Here is a 23,118-nt window from a genome sequence, read left to right on the forward strand (position 1 = left end):
TATTGCCACAAAATTCTGCAAACAGTCACCGTTCTCGCTCATTTCGCCGAGACCATGGCGTCCGATGACACGCTCGCATTGAAGTCGCCAGTGTAGATCTTGATGTCACCCTTTGGAACCTTATCCACGACGGCATTCAGTTGACTGTAAAAATTCTCCTTGTCCTGTAGCACGGCAGCATCGGTTGGCGCATAACATTGGATTATGGTAAGGTTACGAACCCGTGTTGTAAATCTGGCAACGATTATCCTCTCATTAACAGGCTCCCACTTGATGAACGCAGTACTTGCCTGGACGCTAAGTAGGAGACCAACTCCACCATGGCGGGGAGCGTTTTCACCTCGAATACCAGAGTATAGTAGTACCTGTCCTGACGGCAGTTTGTGTTCTCCAAAGTTTGGCCAACGAACTTCACTCAGTCCCAGGATTTCTAGCTTCATGCGTCGCGCCTCGGTGGCGAGTTGTGCCAGTTTACCCTGCTGGGCTAATGTCAATACATTCCATGGTCCAATTCGTGTCCGTTGTTTTGCGCTAAAAGTCGTTGCCGTTAAATCAGTTCGATGTATTTCTCTGTTGGTTTCTGTAACAATTATAAAGGTTTCAGAGACAGTAGTTGGTTGGCCTAAGGTCTCCTATCCGCCGTGATGGGGCTGCCATTTTAGATGTAGCTTCCGGGGAAGAGCATTTCTTATTCAGCCGCTGGATGCCAGTCAGACGCTGTTTGAGCCGCACCTCCATGGTGAACAGACGCTCGGGTTGGCTAAGCATTTTCTCTATCACCGTGCTATGGTTACCGCGCCAGTGTTCGCGTCGCACCTCCTCACTCTGCTATTGTCGGATTGACAACATGGCCCAGGCTAGCCAACCAGCTGTGTCCATGTTTCAGCTGGCAGTCTTTTGTGATCATATGACTCGTGGAGGCGTGAGGTAGGAACTTGTGAGGACCGGAGCTAGGTATATCGCTCCTTCCAGATTGTCACTCACCATTTTGTAACCCGAAAATCTAATGCGCGTGGGGGTTTTCCGGTGTCCAACTTGACCGACAATACGTTGCATCCAGGGGAACATGAACTATTCGAATTTTTCATTGAAAATGCTATGTTAAATTAGACGAAGTATTCGTTGCATCAGGGGCCCGCGGGCACTACGTCTATTCATTATAGGTCAGACAACACAGTAGGACTGAAAAATCTAACTGACTTTAATGTTCTCCCTTGCATTAAAGCACAACACGCCTATTGTGTTGCCTGACTCATAACGAATATTTTTGTATCCGCGGATACAACGCATACCAAAATTACACGAGTTACAATAGGCAGAACATCAAATTGAATACTTGTTTTGTTATCATCTAGAAATCATCAATCAAATTTAGTTTTCAGCTCGCTCTCAATGATAGCAGAATTAGTTTTCATTTTGATGTCACAGCAAAATTTATTCAATTTTGATATTTTAACCCTTTAAACGACCAAAACGACAGCAACATGAGTACCGTAAAACGGGGTATGATAATGCGGGTAACTTTGATAGTATAATATAAAGATTAAACTTACTCGCTGTGCTTTTTCCAAATTAGAAACATTGGTTCCATATTGTAGCTTACGGTATTTCCGTTGATATTGTATATAGTTTTTATATAGTATGTGTTACATATTTTATAAACATATTAAAAAACAATGTTCGTTTTTTTTCGACTGCTTGAAATGTATTTCCGATATAGCCATCACAAATTCTATGTTGTACTCTTATTGCTCATCATGTTTCCTGATTATATACTCATTCAAAGTTTCATATTTAAAGAACTTTTTTTTTGAGTTTCACCCATTTTTATTCTACATTCATCGAGCATTATCAAAGTAACCCAAAATCAAAATACTGAAGTTCGGTCACAAAACTAAAAAAAAATAGTGCAAATGCTTTAATTACCGTTAAACATATTACTAATGAATTGACTCTTGGATCCTCAGTACTTGTTTTAAAAATATAAAATTTGAAAAACATTCATTGCTGTAAAAACTATTTAGAATATACTTTAAAAAACTATCAATTTTACCCCGTTTTACGGTAATCATTATAGCTGCATCACAATTTAGTTTTCAATTTGATCTCAGACTTTGCTCGGGATACTTATCAATCGTAAATTGAAATCAAATCATGGTTTCAATTTGTTGTTGACATCAAAATTTGATTTCGATTTGCTATCATCATTGACATCAAGACTTTGCTCGGGTTAGGCGGTGTCTTTCAGAACGCGGAGCAACTCCGTATTGTAAGCTCGCTGATCTCACACACGCCTGTAAGGCGGAACAGTCTCATAGGGCAAGATTATATTCTATAGATATTAACACAGAAGACCCTAAGAAAGTCAAATACATATGATATCAAATTGATGTCAAATAGAAATTCGTGAGGCACAGTTTGCTTACGATTACTTGGGGAATTATTAAACACGCGTCTTTCTAATGTGAGCGTTGCTATTGTGAACCCTTAATTGCTATTTATGATTAATTTGTTGATTAGCTTCTGAAGTATAACTATCTGCTTTTGGAACTAGCTTCTGAAGTATATCTGATACATCCCTTATTCACAGGCCGAGGAGGAAGAATCTCGCAAAGAAACAGAGACGGCGGTTCCAGCTACTGCTAGCAGCAATTCAAACGAGCTGAATTTTGCACACATCATCGTTACAGCAGCGACTCCGATGCACGAGGATGCGGACAAGCAGTTCTCTCCTCCACCAGAGGAGCAGAATGAAGAGCAGGCCGAAGATCAAGCGACAGAGATAATCGAAAAACAAGAGCAAGAAACTCAAGAGGTTAGTGCAAAGGAAAAATCCAAGGTAGAATCACCTCCCAAAGAGATACCACAACCGAAACCACAGCCGAAGCCAGAGCAGAAGCAGCAGCAGCCAACAAAGCCACCAACTCCACCGAAGCCTGCTAAACCGCCATCTCCACCAAAACCAGTAAAGCCTGCATCCCCTCCAAAGGAACAGCACAAGGTGTCTTCTCCGCCATCCCAAGAATCAGCACTAGCAGAAGATCCGTTGCCAGCACCGTTGGAAGAACCAGCGGCACCTTTTGAATCCACCGCCTTCGAGGCCAACTTTGAAGCCAACTTTGCTGCCAACTTCGACGACGCTTTTGGAAACAATCAAGTCGAAATACCAAAACAGGTGGTCGGAGGAAGGGCCAGCATACCGGAAGAGCTTGAACCGCACCAGTTGGCGCGCTTGCAAAACCTCAAGGAATCCAACGCATAATGCTCATTCCCGAAGGTAAACCGTACGGATAGCACAATGGGCAAAATACAAAGATCAACTAAGCCAATAATATGAGGGAGATTATGATTTAGTTTTAAATAATGCATTAGCATTAATTTATTGATTCGCAATATTAGTGAACTGATGTGAAAAGGCTACCTGAACCCGAGGTCGTGGACCTTTTCGATTGTTCTATAATGGGCGATCATTGAAATTTGTCGTGAGTCACAGCTTTTACCATTTCAAGCGCACTACCCTTCTTATATGGAAAAAAATACCGAACATAGCTCAATCATTGAATGATTTTTCATAGGGATTATTTTGCCTTCTCATTGTATAAGTCGTTTCAGATGACTTCTATACCACGTTGAATAGGAAAATTCCGCATTTTGTAGATGCATGTTTTTAAAATACATCTCACTATTTCCTAAAACTAACTCAGAATAGGCCGTGATGATTTGGGTAAACATTTGTAATTCACTTGGCAAGGGGTCGGTCTAGAACGATGTTAGGATGTTAGTCTACGACGGCGTAGAGGCGAAGAACAAGCACACTTATGAATGGAGATTCGACTGTAATGATGATTTTTGTGATATTCGGCTAAGCAGTCTTTTTAATTTAGAACAAACAGTTAAATTTTGTCTAACGTGTCGATGCCGGTTAGCATCTTCTTCAGCGAAAAAAATATGTTTGTTCTTCGTCTAATGACTTTCCTAAGCGTGTAATTGTGTGTGTAATTACATAATTACACCGGCTCCGCAAAACTACAGCAAATGAGCCTGGAAAAATAAACGCATTATAAAAAAAAATTATACGCTTAGAAAAGCCGTTAGACAAATATTTTTTTCCCTGAAGAAGATGCTAACCGGCATGGAAACGTTGGACAAAATTTAAGCGTTTGTTCTATATTAAAAAGAATGCTTAGCCGAATATCACCAAAAAACATGCGCACTTGTTAACTGTTAACAGCTAATTGTCCCATAAAAAAATGAGCAAAGGTGGGACAGATATACTTTTATGCGAGGAGGGCGTCACATTTAGACTGTGTCCCAATGGATCAATGAAAATGCTGAGGTTTTCACAGAACTATGGCTGTGGCTACCACAGTTTTTTACATTCGATCGTCCATATACAGTAGCGCCAGAAGTATGCTGTGGTGGGTTCAAAACTTGACCATCTAAGTTGATCAATTGGCGAGTTAAATAACTTTCGAAATGTCACTTTTAACCACGAGTTAAATTTAACTCGGCAATTGGGACACGAATTTTCACTTAAAATTGACACATCGGAAATAAATTAAAATATTCGGAAAACAGGGAAGGCCCCAGCGTAGTGGTTTACATTCTTACCTCTCATTCCAATGTCACAAGTTCAATTATTATCCCCAGACCATAATGGGCCATGAGTCACGTGTGTTCTTCGGAAATTTTATCAGTTCCCGAAACTATGCTTTTGTGTTACTGAAGCGTGCTTATACATATACCTAAATTATTACTTCGTCCAGCGCCTCAAACTTTACGACAGTCTGAAAAAAATTGAGGTTTGTTTCAGGTGATTAGCATTTCTAAGTACAAGTTGTAAAACTCACACGTTGTTGTGCATCAATGCTGATCAAGTACTCCAGTTTGAAAGAATGTTTTATGACGTTCATGACTTATCAAAGTCTGCTTAACTGTCTTCGTTATGTTTTTTTGATCTCGTGAAAGATTATCTAGATATGAAAACATTTCTTAACCTCTTCATATTAAAGATGCACACGAAGTTGTTTCCTATGCAAGATTTTGACAGTCTTCTAAGTTTTGCAACAGTTCCAAAAGAGGCGCTTAACTTTCCATTGATCCATTTTCCGATTTTGTTGGTCTTATTTCAGAGTTATTTCAGATTTTGGTTTCAGTCTGCGTAACTCTTCTATTATTAACTCTGCCACTTGACAGGTCTTCTGCTCGATTGGAATGACGTTTTTTCAAGCCGTTGACAAATAATCGGCTGATCCTATTTTAAGGTGATACGATCCAGCGTCCACAACCCATAGGCACTTGCACTGCCACGCTGCCACTTCAAGTTTTCTATAGGGAGTGAATCTCCTCGGACACTATTGCGATTTCAGGCATTAAATGTGCATCACCAAACATGAGAAAGCAGTTTTTATTGTATTTTTCGGCAGCAAAAACTTCCCAACAAACAATTTGAGCTGAACAAAAGTTGAATAAGCCAATTATTATGTGAAGAAGAATATTTTTGCCTGATTAAGCTTTAATGCAGCTGTCAATGTACGTTGGGTTGTCCCCTGGAAAACATATCACCTTAACACGTCGTCACTCTACTGATTGGGATGTTTCTTCTTCTTCTTCTTCTTCTTCGCATTTTAACTTATTGCATATCGCATATTAGCTTATTGCGTGCTCTCAACTTAGTGTTCTAGATGCACTTCCACAGTTATTAATTGAGAGCTTTCGATGCCTGTACCATTTTTGCATTGATATGATTGTGTGGCAAGTCCAATCATACTTCTATGCCCAGGGAAGTCGAGAAATTTTCCAACCCGAAAAATTCCTAGACCGGACCGGGAATCGAACCCAGCCGCCTCCAGCATGGTCTTGCTTTGTAGCTGTGCCTCTACCGACTGAGCTAAGGGAAGCCCCCTTGGGATGTTTGCGTCCGGTTGAATTGGTGCTATCGGGTGTCCACTAAAAATTAAAATGAAAAGAATGGGTCGGGAAAAAACACCAGCGAAGTTTAGTTCAAACTTATTTATTTCATACAGCATAGTGAATATTGGAACATGACCGTTGAACGGCTGCCACATCGATTTTCCGGATGAAGCTTTTGATCCTGTAGATGAGTTGCTTGATGTCCTTGGCCTTCCAATTATCCTTGTATACCATGAAGCTCAATAGACCGAAAAAATCCTCGATAGGACGACGCAGCGGCAGATTTGTCGGATTCCGGTCTTTTGGTACATATGGTATATTTTGGCTTTCCGCCGTACTTCCGGGTCATCCAGCAGCATTGGCATCTCACGATTTGGATTTGCCCTTTGCTCGAGTCTTGCAGATGTTTGACTTCGAACAACGGAACTACCTCTGTTCCGGGTTACTGCCATGAATGCTAGGATACGGTATACGGCGGATACCGGATTTTTTTTTCCATTAAAATGGTCCACTGTGTACTTTTTTCCACGATCTTCGTTCGCTTGAACGAATTGTACAATGCGCGCGTGCAGTTCTCCCTATTTCGACGGCATGCTGAACACGATTATACCAAATTATACCATAGAGGTAACTCCATAGAGGTAACTCCATAGAAGTAACTCTAAGACCAGAAGGTCCCGAAGAAACGTGCTCAACTTTTTGGCTCAGCTCTGGTACTCTCTTCGGTCCCAAGCTAATCGAGACACCCCTCGAAACATAGGAAAATCCACGAACCCCTCATTTTATCTGTCAAACTTTCATAGCAAATCAAAACAAACATTGTGTAGTACTAGAATTTCGACTAGAATGAGGTACGTTAATCGATTTGCTTGGGACCAATAGGCTAGTCAAGTAGTGAGCCAATTTAAAATCGTTAGTTGCCACCGGTTGGTAACTCTAAGACCAGAAGGTCCAGAAGAAACGTGCTCAACTTTTCGGCTCAGCTCTGGTACTCTTTTCGGTCCCAAGCAAATCGATGCACCCTTCGAAACATAGGAAAATCCACGAACCCCTCATTTTATCTGTCAAATTTTCATAGAGAATCAAAACAAACATAGTGTAGCAGTGATGGAAAATTTCGCGAAAACTCACTATGACTCGCGAACTTTTCCCTTGGTGAACTTCGTGAAATATCGCGAACTTTTCCAACACTGTAGTGTAGTACTAGAATTTTGACTGGAATGGGGTACTTCAATCGATTTCTTGGGACCAATACACGGATAGAAATCTCCTTATACCTTTTGGTAAATTTCTATTGCTGATTATTCATAAAATGTATAAGTCAACTAATAAGCAGACGCCTTGCAAAAAGTTAATGAAGATCATGTGTCAAATGCAATGTATAAGCGGTCACACATACCTTTTATGCATTCTTATAGGACCTATGTGGTTTGTCTTATGGAATGTATAAGGCTGATGTTTTGGCAAAAATGTATAAGTGAAACACATGAATAAAATAATTGATTTTCGTTACGTGTAGGCTAGTCAAGTAGTGGCCAATTTTAAATCGTTAGTTTCCAACCGGTGTGTATAGTAAATTAAAGTGTGTGGCAGCGCCAAAATCAAGCTGTGGTGGGTGTAGAATCAAAACCAAAAATTTAAAATTATCCAGTGAGCTAATTTGGAACTATGAATACAAACTATATATAAAATATGCAAAAGGTTCGTTAATTTCTGTTTTAATTCTTTATAAAATCATGGGAGAGACTTTGCTTTGACTGTCCCACCCGGGTATTTTTGTGCGTAGTCATGACCTACTCGTCCCACCCACTTCCAGTGTCTCTACTGTTATCCAAACTATTTATGAACAAAAAAATACCATCAAGATTTCGTTCGTTCATGAAATTTTATTATTAGTTAAAACTACATACCGAGAAACCGGAAAGCTATCTTATACAAACGACAACTTACCATCTATCGCTCCAAGGTAAAAGCTTCGAACGAATTTGATAGCAAAGATGCCAACCTCAAAGGGGCGTGTTAGAAATTTGTGACAAGTAATGCATAGGAAAAAGTGATGAAAGCGAAGTTGATTTTTTTTTTCCTAAATTTATCGTGGCTTACTTAATGCATATGCTCCCAAAATAAAGTTTTGCACCATTTCAAGCTGAACATTGCATTAGGTCCTAAGTAATATTGACAGAATCTCCTCGTCGACTTTCTTTTTGTATCCCCGCGGCCATGTAACGACATTCCCAGGTATTTTCAACACATAGATCGATAAAAGAAGCTTTTATCTATCACTTAATATGACAAACACAACAAGAAACGGTTATAACTGTGAACAAGTTTTTAATGAAAGAGAAAGTCGACGAACATAATCGATCAACGTTACTTAGAACCTAATGCAAAGTTCAGCTTAATTACTCATTTTCAATATCCGCTGATTTCTCCTTTGCTCAAACGCATTCATTTTGATATGTTGTCTTAGTTATTAAGGTAGACTATCAGATGGTTGTTTTAACCAATTAACATCGTTCTAGATCCCAAAATGATTCGTCTCAATCAACACACTGCCTATCAACAGAATGTTACATTTTAAGCTGCATGAAACAATCACAAATAAATGTTTGAACATACAAGTTCGCCACAAACTTTACACTATACTGGATGTTGACGATTCTTCAAAATTGCATCGTTAGAGATATAGCCAATAAATGTAAAAAAAAGTAGGACCATTGGATGTATTTTACAATGATATGATGTTTCAAACCCTTCGATAAGATACTTTTATATGGTCCACCATTTCCATGTGCATGTGCCTCCTGTTTGTATATGCACGTGCCGACGGCAATGTGATAAATTTGACCTTTATGTTTTGAAACGAGTCTAATCCAAATCTTCCATTTTAAACGACATATATGTTCAGGATATGACAGAATATGTTCGGATAAAGCGTGATTGCGGAAAACACGACATGGTTTATAACGTTACACAATTCAGAAACCTCATGATCATCATGTCATCTTTCGTTCAGTATCCATTCCGTTTTTCAAAACTTAACTGAACATTTGGCAGAGAACATATATTATGGTAACGATCATTAACAATAATACTGAACATCATAACAAACATGAATAATAGCGTGGTAAATAAAAATTAATGCATAGACTATTCTAAACTGTTGAACAAAAACACTATTGCCTATAACTAATTAGTCTATTGATATTTCGTTAGTTGAACATACCTTTATACAAATCCACGAACAACAAAAGAACATAATGCGCTATTATGTATAATGCGACTAAAGCATTTTGCAGATCCATTGAATCCCACGAGCAAACGCGCTAATCGCCAATGATCTGACATTCGAATTCGTAAAAACAAAAGGTATATCGCTATTATTGAAAGTGTAGGTTTAATGAAACAAAATTTACCTTTCGAGAAGAAGCTTTCTGCTAAACTATATTTATTAATCGCGCCATTACCGCAGAAAACATAAGTATTGTTGATATGATTGACATTGCTTGTTCGTTTAGTGTTTCTCATATGATTTGCCAATATTATACTTGATCCATTAGTCACTTAAATCATTCTAGAAGCATATAAGATGTACAACAGTTTAGTTTACTGCAGTGGATGATTCATTTCTAATTGTATCGACGAAACATATTAATCAACCATAGGAGACTTTGAGTTACTGCTTCTATCAACCTATAACTAGAGATCGTTGAAACTGTTACCGCTTGAAGTTATATCCCATCGTCAGCGAATTGGATTGAACAAACCAAAAAAAAAACAAGATTAGTGAACGCAAATCGCAAAGTAATCATATTTACGTAACTATTGGAACAGCACGAAATCAACCTAGTACATAATACAATAGCATATATTCTGTGTAGCAATAATTATTTGAACGTTGGAAAAGTCCTTATCGGAAAATGGAATATACATCGGAGCGGTATTAAAGCAGCAACATGCTGCTAATTCAAACACATAAATGGCGGATCGTCACACTGTCAAAGGCAAATCAAGACAACCAAAATATGAACACAGCTTCATTGTGCAGACCAAGCAATCTAGCGAGAAATGGAAGACCCAAAATCCATACAGCAACTTTAGAAAATTCTTCGCTCGTACCTTTTGCAAAACAAATATCGATTGTTCTATTACTTCTATTAACCGGGTACATTCACTATCAGGAATGAATAAAAATCATTACAGACGAAAGCATTCAGTTAGATTACCTGAAAATAATAGTAAGAAAAAGAGAAACACCTGTGTTATTATCTGACGGATTTACTGTTATTATTATTATTACTACTTACTATTGTATTTAATTCCACCGCAAAAAGGTCATGAAAGAAAACTAAAAAAAATAAAACATACAAAAATTCAGTCAATTGCAATGATGTTTTACTTTTGTATTAAATATGAGAAAGCCTGAAAAAATCTAATGAATTGTTGTAGACGTGGATACTATTGAAATTTACTGTGGATTGTTATGTTTGATTCACAACCCACCCACACTAAGTAAAAAAAGTTACCATGGAACCGTCAACAATTTAAGATTACGAAAAGCGATGTAATATTTTCACCTCGTGATGTCATGTGAACGGTTGGCAATAACGTGAATTATTTTGGAGCAGCGGACTCAAACTGCTAAAGCCAAGTTTTGATGATCGATCCTATTGATTATTGACGCTAACTTGATATATTCTCATATATTCGTTATTCGTTGTGAGTCAGGTAACACAATATTAAAAGCAACAATTGTCGCTCCGAGAACTGATAATCAAGCCAAGCTATAGACCAAACAGACATTCGGTTATTGTCCTATTATAGTTCTTACCAATTAATTCCTGTTTTCCATGAAAGAAAAAAACACTATCCGGAGGCTCGCCATCGGTGTGGTCATATTGGGTCATATTATATTCGGATCCATAGGATTTTAGGGAGCTTCAAAATTCAGAATGTCGAGGAAGTGATGAGGACAGTATTTCAGATCATTATGGTACGTTTAATTTTTAAGTTTAAGTTTCAAAATCAAAAGCAATTACTAATTACAGATACACGTGAAGAATGGATTCAGGAGGAATCATTTTCAACCCAATCGGTGGGATATGATTCAGGTGATGCAAGTGGATCGTATTCTGAGAATTCACCGTCGTCTTCGACAGGACCGGAACGTTCAGCTGCGAAAAGAAAAGAAAAACGTTAGCATGCAGCAGGAGATTCGACAAGAGATCCGAATTGACCATAAAGTCTGGAACGCGCAAAAATTGGTCAACTTCAAATTGGTGCAGTTCTGTTAAAAATGCATACACACAAAAAACAAACATTGTTGCTATAAAAATAATGCAAATTTAAAATAAAAGTTTCGCAAATTTCGTAGTTTTAACAGTGAAAATTTTCAAAACGGTTTGAAAGTTTTTCTTTCACTTATGACTTGTAATTTTAAAATTGCATTGTTTTTTTTAATAAAAGTTGTTCAACCACAGACAAACAGACATAACACCTTGAATATTCATCACTGTAAAACATCGTCGCTAAAACATTAGCGCCATCTGTTGAGTACACTGTGGTACGCTGAACAGATGGCAGTAGTGTGTAAACGTCAAGCGCAAGGCAATTGAATATGCGCGCCACAGGTGGCGGTACTACCAACTACGATACTTTTAAATTGACCGTTAAATGCATGTTCAATGAACAACTTGCGAGTGTTATGTATGTTTGTCTGTGGTTCAACTGTCAAAAATACTTCTTCATAGTAACGTTTTTGGCAGCACTGAACCCTACATTATTTGCCGCCAAAGTAGATTTGACGAGACGAGAAAAAAAATCGTTCTATGGAAATTCAATGAGTTAAATTAGTGTTCGGAAGCTGCCTCCGGTGATCAATTGTGATTCAGCCGCTGCAACAGGGCATGTAGGTGAGTTAGAAAATTCTTTTTCTTAGGATCGATTAAATTTATGTTTACATTGTAGCTACGCTTATACTTGACAAACAAGCGCTTACATCGGATGGTTCCGGCCAACAAATCCCGTAACAGAGTGAAGCGTCTCGACCGAAAAAGACTATCCTTATAACAAACCCCGTTACATGGCACCCAACCCATCATTCCGGAATCTGACCACCAAACGTACGTGGGCGTAGAACAAACACAGTTCGAAAAGTAGTGTAAATTTCTGTTCAATATGATGCACATAAATGGAGCGTCATATATCATATAAGTTTACATTATATATCATGTAAAGTTCAGGCACATTTCATGCAATGTAGCAAACATTGTATACAAAAGTCCATCTTTGTAAACAACATTGTTTACAAGTTGCTCGGTTGCGTGAAATTAAATTTAAGTTTACATGAATGAATGTTTACATCACAATTAAAATTCAGAATTTTTATCTGTGTATGAACGTATACAAGGCAATGATGTACAGGGAATTACCCATTAGTGAGCTGGTTTTGGTCCAGCTGAAAGATGTCTTCACGGCGAATAAGAACACCCAAATTTGAGTTTAGTTCACTCATAATCGCCAAAAGTGCAGGAACTCAGCGATGAGTAAAATTTGTCTCATGGTTTCTTGTAGAAAACCTAAAAAATCTGCAGGAAAATCAGAAAATTGACGAAAATTTTATTCAGTCTCGGAGCAGTACCAACAGACTGAGTGAATCCAATCTTTACTTTTCTCAAATTTGGGAATTTTTCCTTGGAAAATCTTGGAAAAACCTGGGAAAACATGAGGCAAATTTACTCATCGCTGAGCTCCTGCACTTTTGGCAATTGACCACTTTGTCAAGCAGTTTTGGCGTGACTTTCTACCAGCGATTTCACAAAACTGGACCAACTAATTTCTATTTTTTTATAAAACGCACAAATGTTGGCTACTTTTCTCGAGGTTCTAGAAGAAAAAATCTCAAAATAATGTTTCATTTCAAAGTTCGAGTGGTAGTAAACGTCATTTTATCTGCTCGAATGAAGTGGTTAATTATGAGTGAACTAAACTCATATTTGAGTCGTTCTCATTCGCCGTGTTCAAGAATGCCGTTTCCATTGAGTAGTACGAAATGACCGTGGAGCTTAGGCTCAACTCAATTGGGAGATTGCCGTAAAAGCTCGTCGCAGATGTCGCTACTGTATGATGATGATAATGTTGACAGACTGCATATAAAATTCGTGAAAATTAGCATTAAATCATAATTTTCATCAAGCCTGCGTAAAATCCTTCCAATATAACATTCGAATTGAAGAAGAAAATGTTTTCACGATCAGACTGATAAGCATCTTTGACTTTTCCAGATGAACTTTCATTAGATATATTCATTTAATTTCACAGCTCCATCAATGCTGCATTGTACATTTGATGTAAACAGAAGTAAATTGCTCAATTACTCAAAATAAAGATGATTTGTCATCTTGTTATCACTTTATAAACCATCGAGCACCATTTTATAGTATGGTGCGTGTTGAGTTAATCAAGTTCCGTTGCGTTTTCCGTCGAAAATTGTGAGTATCAATATGTTTACTTAAAAAAGGCTAAAATGAACATTGACGTCCTATACAACCATTTCTCCATTATCACCAGCATGATACAATCTTTCTTAAGTAAATTCACTTAATTTATTCTTTCATCCTAGTGAAAATCGCACATATTCACCATTTCCGAAAAATTCAGCTGCGCTGGAGGTAACCTCCTCGGTAACCTCTTCCTGTGGGTGCAAACTTGTTATGCATAATTTTCCATGAAAACATCTCCGATCCATACCGAAATAATAACAGTTAGTTTGCAAACACGTTTTCTTACACGATTCAAGCAAAAGTTTCCACTGGAAATTATCAGTTTTTCTTTATGCACCGATTTGCCCCAAAAATCGTCTGTTTTACTTGGAGAATTTGGAAACTATTCTCCTTCTAGTAGTTCTCACTTCGATATGTAGGTGGCGAAAGCTTGGAAAAGTTTCACTGCAAGACGCCAATCCGAAAATCGAAAATCGGGATGAAAAAGATCCAAGATCGCCCAATCCTATTTTGAAAAAGCGTGTAGATCAGTCCGCACAAGGAGATTTGCGTACAGTGCACAATCTCTTGTCGTACCCGTCAATTTTGACAGTTTTATGTGGTTTGTTTTCGGCTCCCATTCGATGCCACCTCAAGCAAAAGTGAGGTTAGGGACCGTGTACTAATCTGTAGCTGTGTTGCTCTTTGTTTATTTATTTAAATGTAAAGGAAAAACATTTTTTGTCATCCTATTATTTATTTAAACGCAAAGATATCGTTCAATTTATAACCCACCGCTGTGCTTTGCTGGAAAAATGTCCGACGGTGACGTATTTATCCTGGATAATGGGGCGTTCTATGCCAAGGCGGGAATGTCTGACTGGAACAAACCAAAGTAAGCACTTATCTACATGTTCGTCGGTACAGCCGGCATTGGATTCTGAGGTAGGGTCATTAACAGTTTCCGCATTTTTGTCCAGGACCGTTTTGAATTGCATCACCAAAGCAAAGTCTGAGCGACGACGTCCGTTCGTTGGCAACCAGATCGAAGAGTGTCGCGATGTGTCCGGACTGTTTTACATACTGTGCTTCCAGCGAGGATACCTGGTCAACTGGGACATTCAGAAGACGGTGTGGGATTACATGTTTAGCCAGGAGTGCTGCTCAGTTAGTTTCGTAGAAACTCCTCTGTTGATAACTGAGCCCCTATTTAACTTCCAGTCGATTCAGGAAGCCATGCTGGAGATTCTGTATGAAGAGTACGATTGTGATGCGGTGTGTAAAACGACTTCCGTCGATCTAATTGCTTTCAACTATGTGCACGGAGATCACAGTATTAAACCCCTATGCTGTGTAGTGGTCGATATGGGTTATAGTTTTACCCACATTGTCCCTTTTATCAAGGGAGCAAAACTGAAGAAAGCAATCAGGCGAATAGACGTTGGGGGGAAGCTACTCACAAATCATCTAAAAGAAATCATTTCCTACCGGCAGCTGAATGTGATGGATGAATCGTATGTGATAAATCAGGTTAAGGAAGACAGCTGTTTCGTTTCCCAAGATTTTAACGAAGACATGCGAATTGCTCGTAAAAGATATCCAGACAATTCCATCGCTCGTGATTATGTGCTACCTGATTATACACAAATCCGTAGAGGTTACTTAAGACTTTTGGATCCAACAAAGAACTCGAATGATGAATTACAAACGTTGCGACTGAACAACGAGCGGTTTGTGATTCCCGAAGTACTATTCCACCCGTCCGATATAGGAATACAGCAGATGGGTGTAGCAGAAGCAATTGTGGATGCCATCAATGCTTGTCCGGACGAGACCAGGCCACACCTCTTTAGCAACATAGTCGTTTGTGGAGGATGTGCCCTGTTTAGTGGAATGCAATCACGGTTACAAAAAGATGTTCGAGCTTTGGCGCCTGAAGAGTTCAATGTCAACGTCATCGTGCCGAAAGAGTAAGTAGTATCCATCATTTTTAAATACGGAACTTGATTTCTGTAACCCATATTTGTTTCCTCTCTATCTCAGTCCTATTACCTACGCTTGGCAGGGAGGAAAGGAATATTCGCAGTCGCTCAGCTTTCTTAAATCCTGCATGAGTCGGAGTCAATATGAAGAAAATGGTATAAAACATTTAATTGAAAAATATGATCATTGAGTACAGAGGTAAATGCTTTTGTTCACTTTGTAAAGAAAGAATCAACCATGCTAAGTGCTACCCATTAACGCGACATATACATTTATTCGACAAATGTTGGACAGTAAATACGGCTGAATTAACATAAAATGTAAATATTATCTAGAACATTGGTATGCTTGAAACGTAAACACGGGAACGACACAAAACTGAAATATTAACTAAATCTGGCGTAATCAGAACATAAAATGATAATTATGTTGATGAAAATAAGAGAAATCCCACGTCAGAACTAGGTCGTATATCTTTAACATTAACTTAGTTCTGGTAGACCATTCTCTCATCCGAGTAATTATATATGGCAATATATGCATGCTGGTTTAGTACTGCTGACGCCTTCTGGCAGCTCTTTGCTTATCGAAGCGTAGCTCCATTTCCTCCAGAACCTTCGGAGTGTATCGGACGACTAATTTTACGGATCCAACGGCTTGCTTAAGCAGTTCTACAGCCTTTTCATGATTCTCGCCTTCAACCGATACACCATTCACAGAAAGCAGTTGATCGCCTCGCTTTAGTCCACCGTGGCGATCTGCAACACCCCCGGGGATTATGCGAGAAATGTAGATGGGTGAATTTTGTTCCTTTCCACCCATAACGTTGAAACCGAGACCTGATCGGGAAGGAAAATAAAAACTAGTACATTCGTCCTGCCGAAATATACCTACTCCTTGCTTTCCGTTCGTATCATTCTTTATGGAATGGAATGCAGGATACCTTCTACAATATTGTACCACATACACACCTTCATCTGTCTTTGGTAACTCAACAACCCGCGGATGGGCATGTCCCTCGCTAGCTGCGAAGGCTGCAATAGTTGCTTTAGCTGTTGCAGAAGCCCGCACGTCCAGAGAGCCCTGGATGTCCACAGTTTCATAGACGTGCTCGTACACCTCACGCACAGCGTTCAAAAAATCACTCTGGAGAACCTTCTGCAAGGCAGCCAGCTTAGTTGCTGGTACCTCTCCACTCATCTGCAGCTTTTCCAGAAGCTCTATTGAACGTTTCACATCTAGAGTAAAAGAATCACGGTTAATAGTCTAATTTTACAAATTCATGTTATTTTTAGCCGGAGCTGAAGTAATCCGAGCAAATACCTTTGGCTAGGGTTAATGGTTCGCAAACGTTGGCCATTTTCTTGGCTAGAAGTAAAAATCAAACTGTTGGCGACGATGCAATCGATTTTCCTTACTAAAGATTATAGTTCACTTCCTCGCGTCTTGCTGTTTCGTCATCCACTCACAATTAAATCAAAAATAATTTGGAATCGTGTGACAGCTACTCGCACCACCTTCGAGGACCGTTTTTCGTCCAAAAATGGTAAAAATTAGTATTTTTGTAAATAAAAATAGGTAATGTTATTTTTTCATCCAACACTGATAGAGCTCACTCGCGCACCACAAACGAAACGATCCGCACCCCAAACACATCAATGAAAAAAGACGTGCTTTTGACAGACGACAACGTCATTACTCCGGGATTTTAGAACGACATGTTCATCATCAACCAACGTCATTGCATCATCAAAGGGTGGTGTGCGTGATTTTAGGTTTAGTGCACCGACAAACACGCTATTTCTAAATAACCCTAATTTGAGTAGGATCTACTCATATCTGTCAAAAGTAAGGCTACCCAGCCGGCGCCGGTGGTGTAGTGGTAAGCGTGACTGCTTTCTCACCCTAATGGGTCTGGGTTCAATCCCAATCGAGGTCGGTGGGATTTTTCTGAGGCATAAAAATTTCTGGTCACGTCTTCCTTCGGAAGGGAAGCACAGAGAACAGACGTTCAAGTTCGGTCAGAAACTTGTGTAAAATAAGTGGGAACGTCGCCGTTACGTGGTGTTAGCACAGAGAACAGACGTTGAAGCTCGGTCAGAAACTTGTGTAAAATAAGTGGGAACGTCACCGTTACACAGCAAAAAAAAAATGTAATATCGATCAATGTAATTCAAGCTGATGTATGAAATTATGATGTAATAGCAAAAAGCAGATACAATATTATATCAATGGATGTAATTTTGTTCGCAAAATCGATGTACATCGTACAACCACAGACAAACAGACATAACACATTGAATATTTCTCACTGTAAAACATCGTCGCTAAAACATTACCGCCATCTGTTGAGTACACTGTGGTGGGTAGTACGCTGAACAGATGGCGGTAGTGTGTAAACGTCAAACGCAAGGGAATTGACTATGCACGCCACAGGTGGCGGTACTACCAACTACGATACTTTTAAATTGACCGTTAAATGCTTGTTCGATGAACAGCTTGCGAGAGTTATGTCTGTTTGTCTGTGGTACAACGTTATATTACACAACCGATGGATTGACCTGGTTGCAGCAGTTTGGATGTAATTTCACAGAGAACAGACATGGAGGCTCGAACAAAATTTCTCTAAAAACTTGTGTAAAGATTCCTATTCGACTTAAGCACCACTAACGGCGACTTCCCCACTTAAAAAACCTCTTTGACAGCATGATGGCGCTGGCGTTGCACAAATTAAACTAGACACTAAGTGCTAGTAGCGCCAAGTGGCAATTTTCAACAGAAAATTTATCGATACTAGCGCCAAATTGGTCGAAAGTGGAAAATTTATAGAGAAAAATCAGGAGATGCTAACACCACGTAACGGCGACGTTCCCACTTATTTTACACAAATTTCTGACCGAACTTGAACGTCTGTTCTCTGTGGTAATATTCAACAACTTTTTTTTATGTGTACGTGGTGTTAGCATCTCCTGATTTTCTCTCTAAATTTTCCACTTTCGACCAATTTGGCGCTAGTATCGATAAATTTTCTGTTGAAAATTGCCACTTGGCGCTACTAGCACTTAGTGTCTAGTGTTATTTGTGCAACGCCAGTGCCATCATGTTGTCAAAGAGGGTTTTTAAGTGGGGAAGTCGCCGTTAGTGGCGCTTAAGTCGAATAGGAATCTTTACACAAGTTTTTAGAGAAATTTTGTTCGAGCCTCCATGTCTGTTCTCTGTGAGGGAAGTAAGCCGTTGGTCCCGGCCCATGTGTGTTGATGAATGGGTGCGATATCCTACGCAGGTGTGGAAGCTGCCTTCCTGCACATTCGATTGCGATCAATGGATGGCAATCGATGTCCGTCGGTGATTGGCACTAGATTGCGGAACAGAGACCGACGTTAAATAAAGGAAAGAAGGCTACCCAAAAAATTGAGTAAACAAAGTTGGAACTTGACGGCACCGCCGAAAAATCGTCTCTTCTAGCAAAGATTGACAGTTTCTTATGGGAACTTTCAGTGGAGTGAGAGGATTTGGCGCTGGCGTTGCACAAATTACACTAGACACTAAGTGCTAGTAGCGCCAAGTGGCAATTTTCAACAGAAAATTTATTGATACTAGCGCCAAATTGGTCGAAATTGGAAAATTTATAGAGAAAATCAGGAGATGCTAACACCACGTAACGGCGACGTTCCCACACAAGTTACACAAGTTTTTAGAGAAATTTTGTTCGAGCCTCCATGTCTGTTCTCTGTGATTTGGCGTTGACGCCATACCACAGAGAACAGACGTTCAAGTTCGGTCAGAAACTTGTGTAAAATAAGTGGGATCGTCGCCGTTACGTGGTGTTAGCATCTCCTGATTTTTCTCTATAAATTTTCCACTTTCGACCAATTTGGCGCTAGTATCGATAAATTTTCTGTTGAAAATTGCCACTTGGCGCTACTAGCACTTAGTGTCTAGTGTAATTTGTGCAACGCCAGCGCCATCATGCTGTCAAAGAGGTTTTTTAAGTGGGGAAGTCGCCGTTAGTGGTGCTTAAGTCGAATAGGAATCTTTACACAAGTTTTTAGAGAAATTTTGTTCGAGCCTCCATGTCTGTTCTCTGTGGCCATACCGTCGAAAAATTGTCTCTTCTAGAAAAGATTGACAGTTTCTTATGGGATTTTTTCGGTGGTGTGAAAGGATAGTACGAAGTCCTCCATGTTTCACGCACAGTCTGACGTTTGCATTGCTTATGGATTTTACCTGATTTTACCATAGGAGCAAAGAGCTACAGAGTCGCCATCAACGCCAATTGATGTTAAAACTTTTGCTGACAATCTATCGTATCTTTGTGGGATCGTGAAGCATACTGTTCATAAAACAACGCGTTGCCAAGTAGCTCTCCATAAGAACAAACGAATGTTCAAATCTGTTAAAAGGACAAGGCAGGACAAGGAAGATTTGTACCTTCGAAGATGGCAAACTGTATCAATCGTAAGATTTTTTTTTTAATTCATTGGGATGCTGTAAAGGCAAACAAAAAGTGATGACTAAGCTGATTGAAGCTTTCCTAAACCTTACTATAAAAACACAGACACACACACACACACGCACACACACTAGAAGAGGTTCGGATCACAAATTTACGACATTTTAACCTTTCTGCAGAATCAACCTTTAATTGCTCCTCAAATTTTACATCAGTTATCCTACGTTCATTCATTGCTAGTATTGTTTTTTGGTGAACATAAATACAATGTATTATTATCTAACTACGATTCCGTTTTTTTTTGTTATACTATGTAATCAATATTTTTTGTATTTTTTTAAACTGTAGTAATGATAGTTGAGTGCTTTTGTTTACATATTTCTAGAAGCTTTCGCCTCTCTTGTTCAGACTTTTCATTTCTTTTCTAGATGTTTTGCATCTTTCGTGTTACTAGTAGGAATTGTTAATGTTTTCTGTTATTGTTTGTTGAATTTTAATTGTGTACTTTTTGCACATTGTCCATAATCCATATGAATAGTGTTGGCGTGAAGCAAGAAAAAAAAACTCGCCACATCATTCAACTGAATTTTCGTGGCTAACATTATACTAGACTACACTACACTGTTAGGCATTATATGTAGAGTTTATTCTACATGTACCCTTTATTCGTTTACCGCAGATACAGATGCTCTATACAAATTACATATGTATTTGTTTTATATTTAGTAATGTAACATATTTTTTTCTAATTTAAATTAAAAAAAACGAAAACTAAGTATTGCTTTTCGGTTTTCATTACAAATCAAATTGATGTACATTTAGGTACGAGAAAGCAATAAGTTCTTATTGATCAACGTTAAGGATTCCCAACAAACATTGAAAGCTGAATTACAGCTTATACAGTCAAAAGTAGTAGACTAACAACAGGTTAAAGCAGCATTTAAAAGACTAACATGTTTGTTGGGTTGTGAACACTAGCATGAGGATAAACTAAATTTAAAGAAATGAAAAAAATACAATTTGATGGTTTGTGTGCATCACATTTTGTTAAGCGTGCGTAATGCTTTGAATGATGTTTAAGGGTACGATGATACTACTTCTTGCCAGTATTACTACCATTATTCTGATTACTAGTGCCGTAGTACAAAGTTGGTAGGCTGGTGCCAAGATTGTTGCCAGACATCTTCGTGGCACTGTTGTTGGTGTGCTGCTGCTGTGGAGCAGCGAATGGTCCGAACTGACTAAAATACTGCTGCTGTTGTATTGTTGGAGCTTGAGCGTGTTGCATGTAATCGAAACTAGCGGGATGGTGTGGAACCATCGCCGAGGCTGCTAGTTGTTCCGCTGTCATTTGATTAAGGGAATATTGCTGTTGTTGTATGGTAGGAATACTTTTCTGTGAAGAAGAAAATAAATTCGGCATTAGGGGCCATTGGTGATTGGAAGTATGCATCCTACGAACTTAATACTCGTGACGTCACACTTTCGAATCCGAATGCGAATGATATTCATTGTGAGCCTTGTTAACAGGTCGTTTCTGAGGAAAGTAGGTAGTTGGTATTGTTGGTATTTTGACGTAGGACTACGTCTTTCATTTCTATATGGGGGTACACTTTGTGAAAACCGAAAATGGAACATGAAACAAAATTATGGAAGATTTTGAACATTAATAACTCAGCTGCTCCTGGACCAATTTCAATAATTTTATCACCAATCGATCAGAAATATTTTTACGCATCCGACTTATGATTTTTAACGATAAGCTATTGAAAAAGTGGTAATGTCAAGCATTGTGCAATGTACAAATAAAAAGTGATAATTTTATCACTGTTAAACGTTCTTCCCAAACCCAGTCCTCATAATCGAGTACCACTTGGTTGCACATCATTCTGCTTTAACCTGAAAAGATATAAAGCAGCGCTGCTGTATGGCAACAGCTCATTTTCGCTTCGGACGGCGAACGGCAACAAGCAACAAGTGACTGGTCGTGGCAAAGGAGGAAAAGGTGCCAAGCGTTATCGCAAAGTTCTTCGAGATAACCACCATCCGTCGTCTGGCTCGCCGTGGCGGTGTCAAACGTACCTCCGGTCTGATCTACGAGGTGTGCTGAAGGTGTTCCTGGAAAATGAGATCCGTGATGCTGTCACCTACACTAAACACGCCAAGCGTAAGCGGCCATGGGTGTCATCTACGCTTTGAAGCGACAGAGACGCACTCTGTACGGTTACGGTTTAAATCATCACCAACTTTGGAAACAAAACGGCCCTTTTCAGGGCCACCATGCTTATTACAGTTATTGCCTGTTTGTCCATATTCAGAACCACACACCCCCAACGACCACACAAAATGCTCATGTAACCTTACTTGGACAAATGACTTTGATCGATTCTCTTCATCAACTTTTCCTTTGAATCGCCACGGCTGGATATTTTCGATGGAAGAAGCAACAATCTAGCATCTAATTCGACGAAGACGGCCATTTTTGAAGCCGAGTTATTTACGATAGAGAGTCGATGAAGAGAATCGATCAATGTAGATAGAACCTATTAAAAAGTGACGCGAGATTTGTTTTCCGTGCTGAGCACCAATGCTACTGACGCCAGGGAGGCAGCTCCCACATCTGGACCCTACTTATCGATCCATCAACTCAACCGGGGACCAACGGCTTTACTTCCCGAAGGAAGGCGTGATCGGAGAGATGTTATGCCTTTGAACTTTCTCTTTGAAATAAATACTACAAATTTGATACGCTTACAAATAAAGGAAAGAGTTAAGATAATTGATGATTGATCAATTAAAAGAACTAAATGTTCACATTTGTTCCGTCCACTAGCTGTCCTACGTCAAGCTTCCGTTCGTGCCCCTAGGCACAGGCCCTTCTACTTTTTTTTTTAATCTAAATGACCAGGAATCCCAGACAACCAGAATGCATCTATATCAAAGTTGTTTTTTAAGATATACAAGCATATAAATCTATTACAATACAAAAAAAAGCTTGTACATACAAAACTGGATGCCATATACAAATTTATGCAAATTTTAAAATACTTTGTAAGCGACTCAATTTGACGACTTAACCTGTAATAACAAATTCAATTTGACAATTCTTACCAGTTTATCCGAATTAATATATACTCTTCTTGTACGATGAAAACATTATACATCATATAAATGTAGAAAGTTTACATCATATACGAAGCAACTTAAACATCATGCAATGAAATTCATTCTAATATGGGATTTGGACTAAATCTGTAGTATTTTGCGATTCTATCTATCCATTGTTAT

General features: G+C 39.0%; 4 protein-coding genes across 6 annotated transcripts in view; 2 read left to right on the forward strand and 2 right to left on the reverse strand.

Annotated features, from left to right (window-relative positions):
* Window positions 1-3,908, forward strand: part of nwk (nervous wreck) — a 53,580-nt gene extending 49,672 nt beyond the window's left edge. For both annotated transcript variants that reach the window (XM_065231787.1, XM_065231788.1), the window contains exon 9: window positions 2,591-3,908. In XM_065231787.1, the coding sequence (XP_065087859.1) occupies window positions 2,591-3,262 (672 nt within the window). In that variant the 3' untranslated portion in view covers window positions 3,263-3,908. The remainder of the gene's footprint in view (window positions 1-2,590) is intronic.
* Window positions 3,909-14,058: 10,150 nt separating this feature from the next.
* Window positions 14,059-15,795, forward strand: Arp6 (Actin-related protein 6). Its single transcript, XM_065232004.1, has 3 exons — window positions 14,059-14,289; window positions 14,375-15,364; window positions 15,438-15,795. Exons 1-3 carry the CDS (start codon window positions 14,210-14,212, stop codon window positions 15,565-15,567), a joined length of 1,200 nt encoding a protein of 399 aa, XP_065088076.1. The 5' UTR covers window positions 14,059-14,209; the 3' UTR covers window positions 15,568-15,795.
* veli (L27 and PDZ_signaling domain-containing protein veli) lies at window positions 15,619-16,967 on the reverse strand. Its single transcript, XM_065232005.1, has 3 exons — window positions 16,701-16,967; window positions 16,349-16,615; window positions 15,619-16,216 (listed from the first exon to the last, which is right to left on the reverse strand). The coding sequence occupies exons 1-3, from the start codon at window positions 16,735-16,737 to the stop codon at window positions 15,927-15,929; spliced, it is 594 nt and encodes a 197-aa protein (XP_065088077.1). The 5' UTR covers window positions 16,738-16,967; the 3' UTR covers window positions 15,619-15,926.
* Window positions 16,968-20,194: 3,227 nt separating this feature from the next.
* Window positions 20,195-23,118, reverse strand: part of LOC135709433 (cyclin-T-like) — a 39,629-nt gene continuing 36,705 nt past the window's right edge. For both annotated transcript variants that reach the window (XM_065231753.1, XM_065231752.1), the window contains one exon: window positions 20,195-21,226. In XM_065231753.1, coding sequence (XP_065087825.1) covers window positions 20,924-21,226 — 303 coding nt within the window. In that variant the 3' untranslated portion in view covers window positions 20,195-20,923. The remainder of the gene's footprint in view (window positions 21,227-23,118) is intronic.

Source organism: Ochlerotatus camptorhynchus, unplaced genomic scaffold (genome assembly GCF_037179485.1).
Source record: "Ochlerotatus camptorhynchus isolate MF236.1 unplaced genomic scaffold, CSIRO-AGI_Acam_v1.1 ptg000361l, whole genome shotgun sequence".
Classification (NCBI taxonomy): Eukaryota; Metazoa; Arthropoda; class Insecta; order Diptera; family Culicidae; genus Ochlerotatus; species Ochlerotatus camptorhynchus.

Coding starts and splice junctions, on each gene's coding strand:
- Arp6 (XM_065232004.1), top strand. CDS start 14,210: ATGTCCGACGGTGACGTATTTATCCTGGATAATGGGGCGTTCTATGCC. Junction 14,290..14,374: donor TCTGACTGGAACAAACCAAA/GTAAGCACTTAT, acceptor ATTTTTGTCCAG/GACCGTTTTGAATTGCATCA. Junction 15,365..15,437: donor AACGTCATCGTGCCGAAAGA/GTAAGTAGTATC, acceptor TCTCTATCTCAG/TCCTATTACCTACGCTTGGC.
- veli (XM_065232005.1), bottom strand. CDS start 16,737: ATGGCCAACGTTTGCGAACCATTAACCCTAGCCAAAG. Junction 16,616..16,700: donor ACCATTAACCCTAGCCAAAG/GTATTTGCTCGG, acceptor CTTTTACTCTAG/ATGTGAAACGTTCAATAGAG. Junction 16,217..16,348: donor GTTACCAAAGACAGATGAAG/GTGTGTATGTGG, acceptor CTTCCCGATCAG/GTCTCGGTTTCAACGTTATG.